The sequence below is a fragment of the Halichondria panicea genome, chromosome 14 (genome assembly GCF_963675165.1).
Source record: "Halichondria panicea chromosome 14, odHalPani1.1, whole genome shotgun sequence".
Lineage (NCBI taxonomy): Eukaryota > Metazoa > Porifera > Demospongiae > Suberitida > Halichondriidae > Halichondria > Halichondria panicea.
The window spans coordinates 4,545,178-4,568,072 of record NC_087390.1 but is presented as its reverse complement, the minus strand read 5'-3'; the positions used below and the strand labels follow the sequence as shown (position 1 = coordinate 4,568,072).

General features: G+C 39.6%; 3 protein-coding genes across 3 annotated transcripts in view; 1 reads left to right on the top strand and 2 right to left on the bottom strand.

The window, feature by feature from the left end:
* The window catches only part of LOC135347803 (uncharacterized), a gene marked incomplete in the record, with an annotated part of 825,189 nt that overhangs the window by 635,581 nt on the left and 166,713 nt on the right, over positions 1 to 22,895 (top strand).
* The window catches only part of LOC135347834 (uncharacterized), a 160,759-nt gene that overhangs the window by 3,888 nt on the left and 133,976 nt on the right, over positions 1 to 22,895 (bottom strand). The window lies entirely within an intron of this gene.
* LOC135347923 (plexin domain-containing protein 2-like) lies at positions 12,544 to 22,570 on the bottom strand. The gene is made up of 12 exons (XM_064546049.1): positions 22,404 to 22,570; positions 21,897 to 21,994; positions 21,210 to 21,368; positions 19,023 to 19,218; positions 18,687 to 18,805; positions 18,244 to 18,340; positions 17,954 to 18,046; positions 17,593 to 17,680; positions 15,918 to 15,978; positions 13,837 to 13,849; positions 13,619 to 13,776; positions 12,544 to 12,797 (listed from the first exon to the last, which is right to left on the bottom strand). Exons 1-12 carry the CDS (start codon positions 22,459 to 22,461, stop codon positions 12,705 to 12,707), a joined length of 1,233 nt encoding a protein of 410 aa, XP_064402119.1. The 5' UTR covers positions 22,462 to 22,570; the 3' UTR covers positions 12,544 to 12,704.

The window sequence follows — 22,895 nt, the reverse complement described above, 5'->3', positions numbered from 1 at the left end:
TATGGACTCTGACCTTTCGGATCTTTTAGCAACAATTATCTCTTTTTCACCATGCAAATAATAGTCTGCTATAGTCTGTAGCTTTCATTGCCCTAAAGCTTTGGTTGATAATTCAAAGGGTATATAGTATGCCTCAATTAAGACGTGTATATATGAATGCATGCATGCACACGTCCCTATGTTAATATTAAATAATCATACAGGGTTTTGCTGAGGGTTGAGCGTTCCTTATATGGAAGCATTCCATATAAGGAACGTTCAACCCTCAACCTTTGTCTACAAAACCCTGTAAATTACTGGACACAGCAGCACAGAGCTAAATGGGTGCATGTCGAACACTTCACCCTCCCCTGCGATTATAGATTTCGTGACGGTGCATCTTATTACTGTCTTGTTGTTATGGTTCTCAGATCAGATATAGACGGACATCAACCAAGAGCCCATAAACTAAATAAGGGAAGGAGCAGCTGACTACGAGAAGTGGCTGTATGACAGCAGAGTCACTTAAGTGGTTCAATCAATCATTTACAGGTGTAGGGTTGGCACAATTATTATAGGCTCATGGCCTCTCAAGGTGATAATATATGGGGTGTCACTGAGGCCAAAATCAGTTTGTTGTGGTGACAGTCATTCCATCTGAACTAAAATTATATAGGTCAGTGGAATTCGTTTGAGCATTATCAAAGCATTGTTACTTTGTTCACAGTTTTATGTAGAGCTATCAATAGTTCGACACTCTTCTCTTCTTATACTCTTGCTAGCACTATAAGTTTGCACTGTGGCTGAAGAAACTCTTTAGTTTCTCCCACTATACTCTGAATATGATGCTTGTACTCCAATAATTCTGCGTGCAAAAGTATTTACTAGATTCCTGGAAGCTAAACAGTGGAAGCTATAGCCTGTAGGTATAATTGTAACACTGCCGCATCCTGAAAACCATGTTGAATTGTAATGAAATGGATCAATGATGTCACAAGTTTATAATGTTCATTACCATAACAATGCTTCCGTGACTGAGTTTCTGAAAGCCTACGATTGATTGTCACCGAATTCCTGAAAAAACGGAATGCCTGGACAATTGCAATTATTGTGTTTCGTGAATTCAAGTTGCTTATTATGATTATTAATCTTGTATTTTATTGATGTTGAACAATAAATGTACGGTTGGAGTCGAGACACGTCACTATTCCTACTCACGTTACAATAGAAATACTGAGAACTATAAAAAAGAAATGGCTATACTATTGTTACTTTGTTGAGTGTATAACGCCTTCCTATAGCTGTATATCATCAGATAGAAGAGGACGGTCGCGGGAAACTCGGTCTTGAGTAGCCTAAAGTCTCATCGATGCACTCTACATTTTAACTTACAACACACGTTCATACTTCACGTTGACATCGAATCAGAATAGCTCGATACATCCATGGAAAACTTTACAGACTGAAACTCTTTACCATTTATTATGCACTTGTCACATTAATGCCCTACCCCCCCCCCCCCCCCCCCCCCCACCGGGGATAGGTGAGGATTAGACATGGAATGGTAAGCTCGAGTAATCGTATCCACTTCTACTGAATGTACAAGACTGTACGTGCATTGCAACCTTTGAAGGCTGAAGGCTGCATGTAATATGAATTATGTACAGTAATATATACTATATAGACCAAAGCGAATTTTTCCATAATTAATGTGCTAGTTTGTTATGACTTGTTGTGCTCCCCCGACAGAGGAGATATGCAGTACATGTCTCGACTGATTCGCCTGCATGCCGCTCAAACACTTTGTGCCAACCTGTATATCCTGAGCATAAATTGCTCTGGGGTGAGTTTCCTTAATTCCTTCATGCTTCTTATCATATCAGTTTACTCATTTAATATAGTATACCTTTATAGCTGTTACAGTATCATTCATGATTGTTGTATAAGTTGTGCATGTGCTAACATTTCTTTATTAAGATTTAGCACTAAAACCAACTCCACCAGTATACAGACATGGCAAGTGCTGTTTGTACTTCTACGAAAAAAACGGTGATATCAAATCGACAATCGAAATGAGAAAATCCTCTATACGTACCGATAATATTATACCCAATACTTCTATCCATGGTGGAGTCAGTGAACTCTTATCAGACAGAGGCCCTGAAGAACTGCATGGAGAGGTATATATTAATAATATGCAAAGAATGGAGTGGTCCATTATTAAGTGGCTATAGTAGGTAAGTCCTTGTATACTATAAAAAGGTACTGCATGCATGTCTTGCATAGAAAACACATAACATTCCATTTTATTCATGTTTTGGGTGTGCATGAATGTATACACAGTTTTATACACAGTTTATATGTATACTTAAAACAGCCCGCTATATATATAGGCATTTATTTGTCCGTAAAATGAGAGGCACGTCACTCAATCCTGTGACACCGCATTTCATCACATTGTCTGACAGTATACGGTAAGTAGCCTCCATGTAATATGCAAGCCACGCCTCTTAAAAGAATGGTCTGGTCAAACTCACCATGCCGTTTTGCTCTGCATTCACTGTCAGCAAATTTTTTTTAGTCAAATCAAGTCGATGTGAACGAGATCACGCGAGTGTTAGCTTGTACATGCAAGGAATGTTTAATTATGCATTATTGCGTACATGCAATAATTATAAAAATTTTATAAGACCTATATAGAAGTAGTATACAGCCCAAAGACTCGCTATATAGAAGCACTCACGTGAAGCCTACATGTGCAACACATTATTCCCTAAGCATGGTTATTTAATATTATAATTATAGAGGTTCCATTGCAGCTGCAGAAATATACAGTATATATTATAGTGTGATCATTTTCAAGCATGTAAAAGATTGTAGTTATGCCTCGGTGCGCGTGTGCAAGCGAGGTATACGGTAGTGTGTTTGTGTGTGTCTGTGTGTCTGTGTAGACTGATACAGCTGCTTAATGATCAAGAGTTTCTAAAGGCATGTTTCATTGGATTTTAATTCGTGGGGTTGTAATTAATAATGCTTGGTTTTTGAGTTATGCCGATAGTTTTTAACAACAATTATAGTCGATCATTACTCACTCATTGAGTTTCCTTGTGATTCTAGCCAGCATGCAGCAAAATTAATATGTGTATAAAAGTTATTAGTAGCTTTATGTTATGTAGCTTGGCACCTCTACCGAGGCACCAGCACCGGCGGTGCTTTTTATTATTAAAATGTGTGCAGTATCCATAATTATAATCTCACGAATTTGAACTATAACTACTATAGGTCTAAATACTACATACACGGATGGTTTTTGATGTTCACATTCATGTTAACAACTACCGCTGTGTCTATAAGTGCTAAGTGCTAAGTGCTAGATAGAACTACGTATACGAGTTGCGTATATAAAACTTCTGCACACAATCTCTTAGTGTCTCCTATAATGGTTGACGGCTGATGTGAGATATCGATCATAGATCTCTTCCACAACTCTCTGTGTATCGTAATCCTCATCTCTCACTCTCCTCTTATACCAGTGAGCCACAACACAGTACTGAATGAATACTAGCAAAGTAGTCACTGCCTTCACACCAGCAAATACTATGTCACAGTTGTTATCTTTGCTACCACTAACACAAATTTGACGATAAATTTCCCGACCTAATCCAATTAAGGAGAAAATGAAGACCACCAAAACTGCCACGTACCCGGCAAACAGTCCTCTCATATTGTATGGTGCTTGAGCACAAACAAATTCCAGCATTGAAGTTCCTATAAATTGCATACACAAGGTTGTAGCTGCCAGGTATAAGACTCTTAAGATGAGAAGTACTTGGTATGTTTCAGGATAGAAAGAATAAACTATCTCCATAGCCAAAAGTAGTGAACTTGCAAGTGTTATCATAAAAGAAGCAATGCCAATTCGTTTTAGAATGCTGGGTAGTTTGTTTCTTAATATCGGGAAGATTACAAGTTCATAAATCAATATACCTACGAGTATGTACATCAAAGTGCCTGTGGACGTGTTAAAAAATTTTATTTGACAAAAACTCCATTTCCAATTTGGGATAATATCATGAAATGATATATTATTTGTGGGTTGAACACCAAGAGAAACTGCAATTACCCATAACGAAAAACTCACAATCAGCAGTCGTAAAATTGTCTTCACGTCTTCAACTTGTTCTGTAGTGAATGGTCCACCGTATCTCGACTTTCCCAGATCCATTCTTGAAGGTATGTCTTCCTCCCAGTATGTGAGAGCACTGCGATTGAGGGGAGCTTTATGCTTGGCAGCAAACTTAAGAACTCGGTAAATGGTTTTGATCGATTGAGGTGCCTTGGGTTCTATTATCAACCTTCTGGCAAAAAGAAAGTTTGTAACTAAAGCAATACCAATGCATATAACTGGAGCGAGGCTCAACACTTGTCTAATTTGCACACTTTGTTTGTCATTGATGCACGTTCTCTCTACTGTGGTCAAGATATCACCTATCCAAAAACCAGCATATCCACTGAAAAGGTACCAGGTAATAAAACTAGATATTCTAGAGGATGACGCATCAGGCATCTGATCTAAGCCAAGTTGGAATGAATTAGTTGCAAAAGCTAAGCTCCCAATTCCGAGTAGAGATGCCAGGGTAATAAAAATTGTAATCAATATCCCTTTGTAGCGTTGAAGTATTTCGTCACTTAGTACCAGCACACTCGCTAATACCGAAGCAATGAACAACAGAATTAATCCAGCTTTAACGACTCTGTAATTTCCAAGCTTTGCATCTGCTAGCCAGCCTGATACAACAGCACTCAAGAGAGCTGTGGCAATAGGAACGACAGCTAGCCACTTCAAGTGACCTAACTCAGATCTCGAGATTATGAATCTGCTACTGTTTAGAAACTGTTGGAATGAGAAACTGAGTGCTGTAATCCAGACTAGAATGAGGAGTGCTTTCTTGGAATAGAACCACCTAGGTCTGTACTTACACATAATTAATCTTGCTTGAAAGCACTGCCGTAGATTCTACTTTATCTATTAAATGTGACACTGCATGACTTTGAAGTAAGTTAGATGCTTCAAGGCATGATCTATGCTTCCTTGTTGTGTAAACAATTGAGTGTCTTTAGCAGGCGTTAGCATAGCAACATGAAACTGGTGATTCCCTACATTGAATTTTGCTTATCAAAAATGAAACGTCACACTGTACTTCTATAGTATGGTTTTTAGTGTCTGTAAGTTAAAACTGTGTATAGCATATCTTGGGCTACGCTTCGAGGCATTCAAAGTGACCTGCATGCAACGAAATAACTTCGACACGGCAAAAAGATGTTGATTACAATTTTATTGCCCTGGCATCTCTAATTGGGAGCTTAGCTATTCATTCCAACTTGGCTTAGATCAGATGCCTGATGCCTCATCCTCTAGAACATCCAGTTTTATTACACCTGCATGGTACCTTTTCAGTGCATATGTTATGTTGGTTTTTGGATAGGTGATATCTTGACCACAGTAGAGAGAAAGTGCATCAATGACAAACAAAGTGTGCAAATTAGACAAGTGTTGAGCCTCGCTCCAGTTATATGCATTGGTATTACTTTAGTTTTACAAACTTGTTTTTTGCCAGAACGCGATTAATATAATAGAACCCAAGACACCTCAACCATTTACCAAGTTCTAGACCCCCCTCAATCGCAGTGCTCTCACATACTGGGAGGAAGACGTACCTTCAAGAATAGACCTGGGAAAGTCGAGATACGGTGGACCATTTACCACAGAGCAAGGAAGACGTGAAAAAACAATTTTATGGACTGCTGATTGTGGGTAATCAAAGCTTCTCTTGGTGTTTAACCCACAATAATTGTATACCCCAAATTGGCAATGGTCAAACTAACCTTTTCAAATGTCCACAAGACTGTGTGATTATAATAAACACATAATTATATATATATACCTATGAGGCCGAGAGGGTCACTCACCACCTCGACTGCGTGCCAATTGCACCCACGTTGCAGTAAATGGTTACCATGCACCACCACCGCACTTTGATAAAATGGTGCAAATCCTGGACCACTCCCACCTACGAGTTGATGGCTACAGTTTTGAACTTCATGATTGAAAATCTATGAGCTTTATAGCCAACACCACGCGTTGACTTGTTGGGGGCAAATGCATGCAGTAGTGGTGGCGAGTAACCTTCTCGGCCACCGATTTTACCTGTCACGTTCAGTGATTTTGTCTTAAAGATGTGCATGATGTGCTGTAAAAAAATGTGTGCGGTGCATGCATGAGTGGAGTTTCAAAGAGTTTGGCTCAAACCAATAATATTATCCCCATTTTAACACATCATCGGACCCTTATAATTTGTTGCTAAGCAACTAATGGAAATAGTATTGTGGTTAGTCTGTGTGCATAATTCATTTATACATGGGTATGTGGTGGTGCACCGTGATGGGACTGTCCCAGGGGAAAACCCGGTTATCCTAGAACCATAACATAATCCCAAACAATAGTAAACAATATACGCTACACTGCATCTGAGCTAGGTACAGTTTTAATACATTGTAGCTGTGCTATTCTTTATAGATAGACTCTAAGAGAATCTATTCTACTAGTCTACATTCGGACACAGAATACAATGCCAGATAGGAGAATATCTTCGTTGCAGGATCTAAAGCCCGGTGATCATATCAAATACGACTGTATATTGCAAGAAAAGAAGAAGAAGATCCTTGCTGCTATGCACCATGCTTTGGTAGTCAACGTTGAAAATGACGCTCAATTGATGGTCATTCACAACGACGGGCAAAATGTTGAGGAAGAGTTAATGACAATTGATCCAAACTACATCACTGTTGTAGACTATGATTGTGTATACAGTGGAATTGAAGCAATTAAAAGAGCTCGAAAGCGATTGGGCGATAGTTATAATTTTTTTAGTGACAATTGTGAGCACTTCGTGACATGGGCTCGGACTGGGAAAGGAGAGAGCAAACAGGTTAAGAAGGGAACCGGGGCAGGATTGGTCGGCCTTGCTGGAGGAGCTGTGGCAGGGGCAGCAATTGGCTCTTTTGTTCCTGTGGTGGGTACTGTTGCAGGAGGTATCGTTGGTGGTGCGCTGGGAATGTTCGGAGGAGTATCCATTTCCACTACTCCAAAAAAATCAAAATCATCTTAAAGTACTTGTACAGTGCTCTGCCTACATTGTGTATAACTGCACTCATACAATTCTGTTTTTATGTATAATTACGCTCATTGTGGTCAGACATCAAAGGATTGTACTATACATGCCTGCATGGGTAATTTAATACAGCTAGTAGACTCTCGTTAATCCGGCCACCCTTGGGACAATGCAGCTTGGCTGGAATAGCAAGGTGGCCGCATTTCAGAAAATAGCCGCGGCTAAAAAACAACCCTACCTAGAATCTAATGACTATACAATTTTGCGGTTCTGTCTTGAGGATAATGAATCATAATGATTTGCTTGTATTTTATCTTCCAAACCACACCCAAAACATCATATCTGGCCGTAATAAACGTACATTAATATTGAACCTAGTTTGGGGCAGCCTATACTGACCAGTATAATGCTGTTAACCCACGAATTGTATAGAGGCCAATCCACAATTTAAGTGCCTCGATATCATAATAACCACATTTCCTTGCTTGTAATGTGCTAAGTGCGGCTGATAATGCGCTAATAATAGTGCATGAATATCATTAAGGACAATGAATAATGTTAGTAGCATGCACTTAGCGGTTTGCATAGCAGGACGATACAGAATCCACGTATTAAGACACTCCATTTCCTCATACTTCTGACGGTATAATTATATAGATATAAATTATACTCCCAAACAGTGTCTATAACTACCGTATAGCGGGTGGGTAAAATATTCGTGGTCAGACATTCAACCACGAAAACCACGAATATTTTGCCCCACGAAAATCACCCTCTACATTCATTATCAGGAGTTGTTATTATCAATTTCCTGTTTACAGACAAAGGGACTGTCCCTGGGGAAACCCATACATTTCCCCACATGTAGACTACACCCAAATTACTTCACCTAGAGCAAAAACACTTGGCACTTTAGATTCAATCTTCTATACTGGCATGAATCAAGGATCATAGCTATCAAGTATAATTATACAGGCCAAGTAGATGAGTAATTTGTAGACGTCTATAGCTGTGTAAATATTCTAGATCTATAGTTTAATTTCTATATATTGGACACAGAATACAATGCAGGAGAGGAAAATATCTTTCCTGCATGAATTAAAGCCCGGTGATCATGTCAAATACAACCGTACACTGCAAAACTCGAAGAAGAAGACCCTCACTGCTTTGCACCATGCTTTAGTAGTCAGAATAGAAAACAATGCTCAAATGATGGTCATTCATAATAGTGGAAAGGAAGTGGAAGAAAAATTGGTTGAAATGGATGCAAGCTACATTATTGTACTTGATTATGAGTGTGTATTCAGTGGAGCACAAGCTATAGCAAGAGCTCGAACTAGATTAGGCGATGGTTATAGTATGCTGAGAAACAATTGTGAACACTTTGTGACATGGGCTCGAACTGGGAAAGCAGAGAGTCAACAGGTTAAAGAGGGGTATGGGGCAGGATTGATTGGCTTCACTAGTGGGGCTGTGACAGGGGCAGCATTTGGCACAGTTGGAATTGTGGCTGGAGGTGTTTTAGGTTTGTTTGGAGGAATATTCGCTTACTTAGTCTGTGGAAATCGAAATCATCTTGAATTACATTGACTATACATGCGTATATACTAGAGAAGACATAAGTATATAAAATATTATAGACAAGTCATCTATATAGACAACATTTTATTGACAAATATGATGTGAACTATAGAACTATAGTATTACTCAAAGTTTTCACATTATTTATACACTCAGTTTCATTTATATGATATAGCTAGCTATGTAGACTCTATCTGCATGCTTTTGTGTGTGACTTGTGTACTGGGGAAGTTAATTGCATACAGCTGATGGTTGAACATTTGCATGACTGCATGTAGCCTGTGAGCAGCAGCTTAAGTTGAGCATAGTAGAATTTCTTACTCTCAAAAAATTACACGCATTATTCCCACTGCAGTTGACGATACAATCGTATGCATCAGAGCATCCAATATTCATGAATCTACAAGAGTTTTGACCGTTACAATTTACTTCACATCTATGATTTGCAGGGCATCTAACTTGCGAGTGTGCACAAGCATCATAGCCATCACATTCGATAAAGCAGTCTTGATTGTCTGGGCAGTAGATTTCTGCAAAACTGCATGAGCTACGGTCCTTGCAGTTGGTTGTACAGTTCCCCAATTGTGGGCATGTAATATCTACAAACGAACAAGCACTCATTCCTTCACAATTGATTTTGCAATTTTCTACTTGTGGACATGTAATATCTGCATGCCTGCAGGTGTCAGATCCCTCACAGTTCACAGTACACTGGTGGTTAGTTGGGCACATTATGCTAGAATGTCCACATGGTGCTTGGTTCTCGTGGATACAATCAACAATGCAAGAATTATTATTTGGGCAAGTAAGATCTCTGCATCTTCCTTGGGAACAATTTAGCAAAGTTGGTTCCAGTAGCACTGGAAAAGTTGACTCTGCCAGGAAGAATCTTTATTATTCATGGGATTAAATTCTGTCTTCCATGCACGTCTTAATACTATAATTATGTATCATACATGTATATAAGTTCGTGATTTACCTTTAGACTTTGGCAGGCACAATACACCAGCATCTTCGTGGTGTTCACAATTGTGGATAAGGAGTCCATTGTTTGAGCAATCTATGAGTTTTTTTCCTCCCCACGGCATTTTACATTGTCTAAAAGTATAAGTCCTGTTCCTTGTCCAAACGTGGCTCTTGAAAAGCCGACTGCCCCTGCATGTATATAGACATAACTAGCTTAGTGTGATGTAATTTACTCGAGAGTATAATTGCATGAAGGAATGGTTGATAATTTTGTTGCCGCATTGGTGTTGTCTTACCAGCACCCGAAAATTGTAACTGTCTGCAGACAACAGCCGCATCATTATCATCCCAGCTATCATCACACACAGTGCCCCACCTATTGGCGAGACATATTTCAATCCGGCCTTCAAATCCAGTTGTACCATTTACAAGTCTTACATCATAATCACGACACACTGCTGTGGGATAACAACAGAAGGTCTATTAGCTATCACATTTACTTATTGATATTATTATAGGCAAAGTGTAGTAGCTATATAATTATATATTATGCTAAAGTATTACGGTTATGGTTAGGGTTTACGCATTATATCGATAATTATCTGCATGTATATAATTGCTAAACTGCAAAATTGGTCATTAATTACGTCACTATTGGCTTACATATTTTTGATTCAGTAGCTCCTTCAAATCCTCAATTTCTTGTTCAGACAGGGACTGAATTGCAGAAGTTTGCTGAGAATTTGTGGCTCTTGTCAAACTTACAGAAACAGCGACTAGTGCCATTATTAGAGCTAGTACAGCAATGACCATCACTGCAATGTAGTAGACCAAGTGCTTTGACGGTTTTCTCTGTTGTGCGCTTGGTTTAGGAGATCCCCTCTTAGTTCGACTTTTGGATGGTTCAACTGTTTCATACGTAATCTCTGACTGAATTTTAGCAACCTCATATGCTGGATTTTGATCCATGACTGCCCTACCTATAGCACTTTTTTTACTGTATTGCACACAAACTGTCTCAAATTTGCTAATGTTGAAAATAGTGGCTATAGAGTCCTTGTAATTCCATTAATTTGTTTACATGCACGTGTCATCGTTACTGGTTATGTTAGTGAACACTTTCAGGTCAATGCATAAATAAACGAAACTATGCCGAATGTAAACTTTTGACAATTACCATTAGCAAGCATCAAACTTTGCAAGCGTTGTCATCACTTTGAGGAAAAAAAAATCCTACACTAGTGCTGGTAAATTACACACGATCCTTGCTAGAATGCAATACATGTAGTTATATAGATCACAAAGGGTCAATTTTTCTGCTAGTTTGGCTCATTTGCAAATAATTTTATTTTTCACCAGCAAAATATTCTATCTAGATCTAGTAATAGTTATACGTACACTTTTATGACAATTGCACTTCTAAAGGCAAATGGATTGCTTAGCCTATAAGCTGAATCAGATGTACCCAAAAGTAATAGCGTCTTTACAAAATATTAGAGCTAATTTTAGATTTGTAACACCTCTAATTAAGACAATCCTCTAAATATGCGACACCCGCGAGCTTAGCCAATTTTCTGACCCCTAAAAGTAGCGATAGCCGCGTTGACAATTATTATTTATTGCCGTGTCATAAATGGACTAAATAAATGTAGCCACACACCTTATAGCCTCGATTCACTGGAACCTGAAATCGAGGCAAGTGAGACTAAGTGTACAAGTATCAGGGGCGGATCCAGGAATTTTGGTAGGGAAGGGAAAATCACAAAACATTTTTTCTTATAGCTAGCTAGCTAGCTAAGTAGCTGATAGAATCACTGAAATTGATTAAGGTTCTTAGGAGGAAGGGGGGGGGGGGGTGAGCCCCCAATTCCATACTCCTGGATCCACCACAGCCTGCATGAGTATATACCATATACCTCCAATTAGATGCGACACCTGGACATCAACATAACCTTCAATTACCGTATAGCGGGTAATTTTCGTGGGACAAAATATTTGTGGTTTAGCAATATTAGACATTTCGTGGTTGGAGCTAGTATGCACTAGTATGTAGGTAAAGGTAGCAAGGTCGCTTAATTTGTGGTCAGACCTTCAACCACGAAAACCATGAATATTTTGCATCATGAAAATTACCCACTATACGGTATTAAACAGATTCGACCTTTGGTTTCATTTGTTGCCTTATAATTAGGGTGTTAGGTACGTATTAAGGTATTCTTTTTTCATGCACCCACCAATATACACCGTATAACCGATAATTTTCGGGGGGTAAACATTCATGCAATATTTAGTCACTTCGTGGATGTTCGCGGTTGCTGCTTGCACTGCAGGTAAAGGTAGGCAAAGTCGCCTGGGTAAAATATTGGTGGTCAGAGCTAGCTCCAACACGAAAACTACAAATATTCCTGGAAATTACCGGCTATACCGTACACAAACAGTTTACCTTAACACCTTTTAGGCCAATCAATTTTTTCGTTCTGGTGTGGACATAGATGAGGTTTGTCGCATGCTGGTCCTCCCCACCCTTGATCCTGTCCCAGTGATCCGTCGTCCCGTCTGGGAGCTGGAGGAGAAAGATGACCAACTGTGCTGGACTGCCATGAACCAGGGAAAGCGTCTCCTGGAGAGTCACTATCTAGCATTTGGTGGATGATGTGCTTTCAAATTGCACCATATATACCACTATAGCACTTCTAGTTAACACACTGACTAAGTGAATCATTATCAATCATTAGTGCATAATTATGGCCATTTTGAACCTCATAAAAATGAAGTTCTGTTTTGAACTACTTTGTATTGTTACAATATTGATAATAAATTATAGGCATGCAAATTGATACTGATATTTATATTCAATCATCAGACATCTTATATACATGAGTACAGAAATTTCTATAATTTAAAGTTGAATAAAAATATGCAAATAAATGCACATACGAATCGATGGTACAATGCTTACAGCCAATAATTATTAGCGATACTGTAACAGTGGTAAGTTATACTTTGCTATGTGCTTAGGTCTTCCTTGAGTATTGTATTGCCGGAGTCTACGTTGTAGGAGGCAGAGCCTTTGTTCAGAGACATGGCCTTAGGACGATGCTGTATAGGGAAGGTTGATTCATATTTATGTACCTGGAGCACTGCATATTCATCACCACAAATTACGAAAATCTCATGCACTATAAAAAGACCAGCTCAGCTCCCAGATCTTAAATAAACAGTTTGTGTTTGTGTACAAAACGCTTGAAATAGCCCCTCAACAAATTAGTATATACCGTATATGCTCGATCAGAGGCCGCTCTTGTATAAAGGCCGCACTCAAATAGTAGCCTCCCTTGCTAGCAAAATGAAACATTTAGTAGCCGCTCTCAAATAGTAGCCTCCCATAAGCCTCAGTGAACTTTGACTCTAGCATTTCTGCACGTGGCAGCCAAAAAAATTATTACTAGCAGCTAGCTACATGTACGTAGCAGCTTGTTAGTGCTTCACAAAGACTTTCTCATGACAGAGTTCAAGTTTATGCAGGTGAAAACAACTTTTAATGACAAACTAAATTATCTGGAGCTAATAAACGCCGCTCTTGAACAGTGGCCCCTCTTGAATTGTAGCCTCCTCTTCCAGCAAAATGAAACATTTAGTAGCCGCGGCTCCTGATCAAGCATATACGGTATATACTAGCATGTCTAATCCTCAAAGCTCTAACTTGCAGCACTCCTTGCTGGCTACAAAATCTCAACTTCAAGATATTGTCCGGATATTTAAACACCAGAGTTTCTGCTGTATTAGAACAACAAAACTTGCCTAGAAAAGTGTCTGATAAATTAGAAGATATACATAAAATCATGTCAAAACCTTATTCTCAAATAGTAATAAAGGGATTCACTGTGACAGTATATATATTATGTACTGACAGAGCTCACCTCAATTAAAAAGAGGCCCATTCGTGAGGTGGGTCTCTTGTAGGCAATGAACACTATGACAATAATACCCAGACCCAGTATCACCACGGCGAGAACGATCACTACCGCTGCACTGATCCCAGCCACTGCCCCAGCTGACAAAGGAGACACAACTTGACCTGTTGGGTTGCCATGTAATCATTATATACATGCATGTACCACTGTACTATTCGACTTACATGTCGTCACTGCCTGTAATGTGTGTGTGTGTGTGTGTGTGTGTGTGTGGAGGGGAGTACAGGTAAAAAGAGTACACACAATGTACTTGATACTGTGATAGATTGGTTACAGTTAGGTGCTATTTTCAATATTTCAACACACACATTTACTGAGGTTCATTTCACCACAGAAAAAATAAACTTTCAGTATACATGCATGTGGCTTTACAGTTGTTTTTGTAACAAAATAACTGTTGCATAGACCTTGCAAAGTACAAACATAAACTCACTATATTATTACCACTAGCCAGGCCGCACTGAAAATGGGCCTGGTATCGACTGTTTGCGCATGCGCCACATAATTATGCTCAGTAAAACAATGACGTCACAACGAATGGAAGTGGATTGAAGGAAGTAGATAGAAGTTCGATTGTGAAGCTTTCTAGTCCATCTGATAGCTATATACCCTTAGCCTGCTATGCTAACAAAAGACTCACCGCCTGCAACAGTGCAGTGTGGATGACAATCATCTGAATGAAGTGAAAGCTGAAACTAGCCTATAATTATGGACAGGCCAAGTGCTACCTTGTTGAAAGTCTACACGTAGACTCTATCAGAAAATAGCTGCTGCAATAAGCCTACACCTCTGTCTATATATAGCTCTGTTTTCTTTGTCTGTATATTTATTCAGGATATTTTTCTGGTAAATATTTCAGTTTAATGGGAAACTTTACGGGGAAAATATACTACTAGAGCACTAAAGTGCAAACTCTCAGCTGGTGACATGAATAAAGAAACCAGAAGAGTGATATAATGCAGTGCATGTAGCGACGTATGACTGAGCTGTCTAGCACAGTAACTCATTTCTTAGTTCAACTGTAAATAACTAACAGACTGACTTGAGGCATGCTGGCACAGAGTTTTAGTGATACATGAGACATGCACTGTGGACAGGATTCACAGCAAAGAAGCCTGGAGTCTGGCTCCTGGAGTTCAAGTCCTGGAGCTAAAGAGCCAACATACCAGTCACAATTCTAGCTTTCTATTTTAGTGATCCTTTTCCATTGTACCTGGTACAGGATCACTTCACCTGTAAATACGTGAGCTACTCTCGAATAAAGCTGCGTGTAGTTAGTTAGCTGCCAACTGCAAATTAAAGCTTCTTAGCTTTTGCTCACTTTTATATAACAGCGCTTTAACATCGAAAATCTGCTATTGTTAACACTAATAACTTAATTGTTGTGTGGAGGCTATCTACCCATACTGTAAACGCAGTGCTATGGCAGCCAGGTGATCAGGCTCAGATGTCACAAACAGACAAACAAACTAGAGCACTAAAGTGCAAACCCTCGGCTGGTGACATGATTATAAAGAAACCAGAAGAACTACGTAGTTATGTATGACTAAGCTGTCTAGCACAGCAACTCAGGAACAATAAAACCTAGAGCACTAAAGTGCAAACCCTCGGCTGGTGACATGATTACAAAAAAACCAGAAGAACTAGGTAGTGACTGAGCTGTCTAGCACAGCAACTCAGTACTAAACCAGACTACAGAGAGAGAGACATGCTGAAACAATAGAGAACAGAGTTTTAGTGGTACCTAGATATATGTACTGTGGACTAGGATCACAGCAAAGAAGCCTGGAGTCTCAGAGAAGTATGGCTCCTGGAGTAGGATTCCAGAGTCAGCTAGCTAACAGAGACAACATCCAGTCACAATTCTAGCTTTCTATTGTAGTGACCCTTTTCCATTGTTCCTGGTACGGGATCACTTCATCTGCAAGTAATAAAGGCCACAGTGTAGCTAGCTCAACATGCAAGTTCAAAGCAGCTTTTATTCGACAACGAAGCTTTAACATCAAAATCTGCCACTATTAAAAGTTGTGTGAAGGCTATCCATGCTGTAAACGCAGCGCTATGATATCCAGGTGAGTAGATTCAGAATACACAAACAAACAAACCAACCAACATACTACTATACCCGTGGCCGCCCACGCGTGCCTCGGGTATAAACCAGACTACACTGTAACACTTCATAAGTTGGTAAATATAAACCAAGAAATATAATTTGACTCAGAGATACAGTATGTGCTGCACTCACCGTTTCAGAACATTCACTCTCGAACCAGTCCTGAGTGTATCGATCAATCCCGTCAGAACACCTGCAAATATATACACAGGTGTTCATAATAATAGTGATGGAAATTCTATGGTAACAGATATCCGAAGGTACACATTTCTTTTGCATGCTGTAGTCCAAAAGCAGTGCAGATTAAATGCTACAGCTGTACAGAGTGCATACGTGCAGTTAGTCAATTGGGGAACAACATTTTTAAATTACAACCAGACCCAATGGAAGAGTTTAACTAGTTACCCGAGGCGCGCGTGGGCGGCCACGGGTATAGTAGTCTGTTGGTCTGTTTGTTTGTCACAGGTATATCTACTCACCTGGGTACCACAGCTCTGCGTTTACAGCATGTATAGCCTTCACAGAACAATATCTTGATTTAAATAGTGGCAGATTATGATTTTAAAGCTTCTTTGTCGAGCAAAAGCCAAGAAGCTTGAACTTGCACGTTGGCAGCTAGTAGCTAGCTACACGTGGCCTTGATTACGTAGTTGCAGCTGAAGTGATCCATACCAGGAACAATTGAGTAGAAATCTAAAATTGTGACTGGTTGTTGTTGGCTGACTCTGGATCCTATACTCCAGCCTGGCAGGAGCCATACCTCTCTAAGTCTAAGACTCCAGGCTTCTTTGCTGTCATCCCAGTCCACAGTGCATGTCTATTGTGACATGTACCACTCAATGTTTCAGCATGCCTCTAGTCTGGTTTAGTTTTTATATTGCTCTTGAGTTGCTGTGCTAGTCATACATGCTACATGCACATTATCACTCTTCAGGTTTTTTTATTATCATGTCACCAGCCGAGGGTTTGCACTTTAGTGCTCTAGTTACTAAATGTATATAAAATTGATTATGGTGACAATTAACATCATACAGTACTTTGTACTAATGCTTGCTTGTTAGTGAGATCATATTAAAAAGGAGAGAGATTGGAAACGGAAGTAGTGTCACGTGCATTTTACATTGAATTTGCAGCATGGCACAAAAAGCTTTTGATGTTAATCCGTGGTACCAGGAGTGCATGCATGAATATATTCATGCACTCCTGGCGGTACGGTTGCGCATGTTTCATATTATGACTACATTCATAACCCCCTAAAACATAATTCTTGTGCCCCCTAATAGTGAGCATCATTTGGTTTTGTGAAGATAGCTATAGAGGTACAAAATGTTATTTTGTCGTGCTATGTGATCTCAGAATGCTTTTAATTATACGTAGCTTAACTCATCGGTGTACTGTGTCCCATAATTATGGTCTCAAGTGACAGTTTGAAGTGCAAGTTTTAGTACAAATGTAGTAGAATCTATTGCAGACAGCAAGGTACTACATGTGTATCTAGCCTAGATTTTACTCAACGTTAGAAACAACCTCCACTACAGTAGAGGCCAAAATAAAGTTTCTGTTCCGTTTGCGTAGTACTCTGCGTTTGTTTTGATTCTGTTGCACGCAAGCAAAACAATCCCATGTGCACTCAAGCTTGCAATAGTGTGTTGACTTACACAAACCGCTAATTGGATTCGTAGTAATTAAGGCAGTTGCTACAGGTCGTATGTACCTCTTTAATCTCTGTGGTGAGATGAAGTAGATACACTATAGTCTATACATAACTAATTACAGTGACTGTATATACTGGCAGCACTGATCTTACCTCCCAGCTGTGGGACACCACTCGCAGTTGAAGCTGGACGTAGTGCTGAGCATGATGCACTCGTCACACGAGCTAGCCACTACACAATCTGAAAGTAGAACACACAATCTGTAAGTATAGAACACACATAGAATGTTCTCTATACTTGGATTGTTAATTACAAGTTTATCAAAAGCACAGTGGACTAATCGTACCAAGCAAACATTGCTTTTCAAACAAGGTGACTAGTGTATGTGGATGATGTGTGTGCCCATGCAATTAAAATTCATGGCATGCAGAAAATTTATGAAGCCACTAACAACCAACAAGTAAACACTCAACGACGTTCCAAGCATAAAATGACAAGTTAATAATCACTCACTGAGTACAGGTGTGAGGACGTAGGCACTGTTCTGCAGCTGCTGTGTGGCGTTGAGTTGGATACGACTGTACTCAAACACCGTGCGCACAATAACTGTGAACAGAGGAAACATTAGTGAAGCCACCGTGATTTGATGGTTATGTACGTATATTAATCTTTCAACACACACCTTATACGTGTAGTTGCACAATATACAGTGCTTAGTTATCATATCAACACACAACAATTACAAATACACACCCTGCTAGACAGTGAGTACGAGAGCCCCTCCCCCACACCCCCTTACTCACATCCTCCGGGGACCGGCTCGTCTACATAAAAAGAGTCGGAGAGTCCCACCTCCACCGGATGATTTTCATTATTGATGTCACTCACAGCCAGTGGAATCTGAGCACACAAATAATACAGTAACAGTAGTTATGTACTTGCGTAACAGTACACAGGTCCTTATTCTATGTACACTGAGTTGATGCTTGAAATAACATACCCCAATTAAAGTAATTTAATTAGGGAAAAGAATGCCTGCAACGAGTCTAGACATAATTATAGGAACGTATACATGTACATTAGTATTTACTTGCTCAAGTGACATTTGTACAGGCAAAATTAAAGCGTGTAATAATTATAGGAATTAATTACACGTAAGCCCTGAGAAATATACATGTAGGAATGGTAAATTATCATATCATATACCGGTAGCTATGTATAATTATATCCAAAGGTTCTTTCTCACCTCCCTATAGACAAAGTGTATGGAGCCATCCTGGAACAGGGAGACTTGGAATGTGAAGGGTCCGTCATTGACATGGTCGTGATTGTGCACCTGGTTCCATTGAACCGTGAAGCGATCGCCTGTATGTGTGTGTGTGGAGTGACGATCAACGCATACGTAACATATTTGACTCACCGAAATGGATAGGATACACACGTGTAATGTAGTGCTACAAATAATGAGAGAATAGGCTATGGCCAATTTTAAGGCACCGAAAATATCATGCGATATCATTATGATATTTCTCCCTCGTTAAATGCTGCAATTTCAATGGGAATGTGTAATACACTATCATACTTGTGGAATAGATGAAAATTCTGGCCGTGTCGTTAGTCTCAGGGTTGAAGTCAGCTTGTAGGGGAGCGATGTTGTGGGTCAGTGCAATCAGCTCAGCATGTGTGTAGTTACTGGCGTATAGAAACCCACCCGTTGTCACGGAGATAGAGTTGATGGTGTGACCATAGTAGGGAAAGTCGAACAGGAGAGGGTGTGACTATGTGTGTGTGTGTGTGTGTTTGAGGGCATACAACAAGTATCATTTGTGTGGGAGAAATTGTGTCAACTGTTCGCGTTACTACCTCAAACGGAATGCTCACTTAAATTAGTCTTTAAAAAGGTTGGCATCTAATGTCCTAATATTTAGGTATAGTAAACTTAGTGGTGGGTCCTTGAGACCTTATATTATCCTATCTGGTTATAGACAAAAAAAAAGAAAACAAAAGAGCAAACAGCACAAAACCATACAGGTAGAAAAAGCAAACAGATACCCGACCTTGAGAGTCGAGAATGATGGGTTAAAGAGTCTTTAACGTGCATCAACCCTCCTCCCCATTCATCTCTTGCATTCAGAACAATTAGTACAGAGGTTTTCAGGTAGGTTGGGGGAATGCTTCAGAGTGCAAGTTACTCATGCATAAGTTATAATTAAATTAGTTATACATGCAACACAGTAAACTTATGCATGAGTAACTTTACACTCTGAAGCATTCCCTCAACCTACCTGAAAACCTCTTGTATACTGAATAATTATTGTAAGCTATTCACTTCCATGCTGACTGTAAGCTATATTCATATTTGAGGTAATGTTGACATAAAGTATAGAACTTATCTTGGACATGATATTGGCTGCTGTAATACTTCAACTTAGCTTGCATGCATGGCTGTGTACTAGATCTGACCTTGAGGGAGCTTATTTATAAGGTACAGGCCTGTATTGTGGGCCAGTTTTGTGATGGTAGTATCTGATAATGGGGATGGATCTATGTGGTTCTTCTAGGTGGCAAGCACAAAACAATCGTTCTTAGAATTAGCACCAGGCATTAAATAGATGGTAGTGTGTGTGTGCGTGTGTGTGTGTGTGTGTGTGTGTGTGTGGGGTGCTATATCACTTTGCTATGTAGATAATAATTTGCCTTTTTAGCCGAAATACATGTGCTATATCAAGGTGTAGGATCTGATTACCGTAAACTGAGCACAGCTCAAGGGGACTAATGAAAAACAACCTCTTTTATCAAACAAGAAATGTACTTATTGAATTGGGACACACTGGATTCAAGTAACAGGAAGTAATACAAAACAGCCTTCAGCAAAGCCAACATTAAGTGTAATATTATTGTAAACACAATGCCATGCAGTCAGTCATACATGCGTATAAGTAGTAAATAAAAGACCATTAGCATCACCAACTGGCACCGAGATTGAGTTCAAGTTATATCTATACCGGATAATTTCGGGAGGGGGGGGGGGGGGCAAACATTTTGTGGTTGAAACCCTGAGCACGAATATTTTACCCACAAATGAAGCGATCATTGACCACATTTACTTGCCGTGCACACATGCAGCCACGAAATTTATCATAAGAATAGTGTTCAACCACGAATGTTTTGACCCCTCCCCCCCGAAATTACCCACCATACGGTATTCACAATTTTATCAATTTAGTTTAGATATTTACGCGGGCCGCATAATTTTCGTAGATACGTCATGGCCACACATGCTTATCTAAACGCTAAGTACTGCACAATGATGTAGGAATCGGAGAATAAGGCGTTTACTACGGTAACTAGAGCACTAGCTGGCCGGTAAATATGTATGTATAGGTATTAAAGAGTAAGGGAGGGGAACAAACGAGCCCTGTACTTCCCCGCATCCGCCACTGCAATTTGAAGCAAATATTCAATATTTGTGTAGTGTACGATAAGCAGCACAGACATCTGTGTCAGTGACTACATTGATTCAGTACAGTACTTTATTATGTACGTATATACGCTATTATTATACACATGGATTCACGATGCCACACAACCTTCTGAATAATGCCAGGAGAGTGAATTCAACCCATCTTACAAATTGACAGTGGTTCAGTTATCATCAAGTTAATTGCCTATTATTTTAGTAAGAACGAGTTCTCTAAGGCTCAGTGATATGTACAACAAATGATCCCTTAACTCGATATATACATGTATTCTCTGAGTTTGTACTCACAGCAAAGAATCTGTAGTTGTTAGAGAGGATTGGATCAGAGAGGTTGACATTTTCTCTGTCTGGCAGATTGGAAATGTCGAACCAGAGGCTGTTTGCCATTGCCCCAGGCGGGTGGAACACGGACGTATAGTAGACATGGTCATCCTTCGTAGTTTCGTTCTGTGAGTGTTTGTGTGTGTGTAGGGGGGGAGGGGTTATTATAATCTTATTTATACTTGCAGATGATATGGGAGACTTAATTTCTCTATGCATGGCCGCCCCTGAAAAAAGGACAACTGCGATATAAAAGTCAAGCACCCATGCTTGTTTGTGTACAAAACAACCTCCCAAAAAAGGCCACATCAAAATCGTTACTAATGTCGAAGAAGTCACAAGTTACAACAATTAACTTCTAATCTGTACCTTTTCCGGAAGAACTTAATTGATAATTAAGGTATCTGTTTACAAACTAAGACCCCAAAAGACAGCTACATGCATGTACCATCAACACAGATTAACTCGTAGTGCATGACTTTAATTCCTGTCACACTTATATACACACATTGAATGCTGCCAACCCTAATTCTTACATCTGAACACTACTGTATCAATTTAATGCTTCCCGTAAAGCTCAAAGAGACTCACATTGTACGAGTCACAAAAGAAACCATCCAAAGCAAATTCTTTGAGAGTATTACTGTCACTCACCATTTGAGGAGCTTGTCTCTTATTTTTGGACTCAGAGAACTCTCGGAAGATGATATTGCCATGGTGTTTGGCATTGTGACTCTGGTACTCTAATACACCTGTAACGTGAGAGCAGACACGGGGGGGGGGGGGGGGGGGGTTAGAACTAATTAGTGCTTGTACAGTATATTAACTACACAATTCGTTAGTAGTCTCGAACCGACACACGTATACTTTTGTGGAGGGTGTGACCAGCCTAGATTTTTAGGGCCTGAAAGTGAGTTAACTAGTGTGTGCCTGGTAGGCTGTACACCATGTATCCATAGTAAATGTCCCCAAGTGAATTGTAGAAGCTTCACAGCACTTTCTGGACTCTAAGGCTTCTTTGGATGATCTACCTAGCTAGCTAGACATCAATAGTAGACTATACCATCTAAAATTAATAGCAATTATTTAGTTAGATCATAGCATCTAGCATGCAAGCTAGACATATTGCTACAATAACTGTATATTTATTTTATATCACACCTTCTGAGGCAGCAAGTAGTCCTAGAAGCAGAGAGACAGCTTGGAACACATTCACCATGATTGTTGGTTTCTCGAAAAGGAAATAGATAGATGTTACAGTAGTAGGTTAGCTCTATATATATTAAATGGCTCCACAAATTTGTACACTCAGCAAATTGCTGTAAGTATTAAATTTACTTCCTGGTGACCAATATTAATAGGATTATGGGATGCACTGCACATGTACCATACACAATTAATTTATAAACAATAAAGTAAGCAACAAATAATAATACACACAACTCAACTCAAACATACACCTGTACAAAAATACTAAACCAGTAAATAGTCCTACTGCTTAGAAACACTCTCCTCCACTGACTCAGACGCGTAAGTGATGGGGTTTGACTCTAACGGATTATCGTAGGTCTCTCCTCCTAGGCAACCAGATTCCAATACCGTTCTATGACAGTTCAACGGGACTACGAAAACAGTTGTGTTGTCACCACTGGC

Bases quoted from the DNA above. Each gene is read 5' to 3' on its own strand.
- LOC135347923 (XM_064546049.1), bottom strand. From the start codon at position 22,461: ATGGTGAATGTGTTCCAAGCTGTCTCTCTGCTTCTAGGACTACTTGCT. The intron at 18,806-19,022 runs GTATGATAGTGT...ACACACATACAG, and splicing joins AATTTTCATCTATTCCACAA to GCGATCGCTTCACGGTTCAA. The intron at 18,047-18,243 runs GTGAGTAAGGGG...CTCTGTTCACAG, and splicing joins CGAGCCGGTCCCCGGAGGAT to TTATTGTGCGCACGGTGTTT.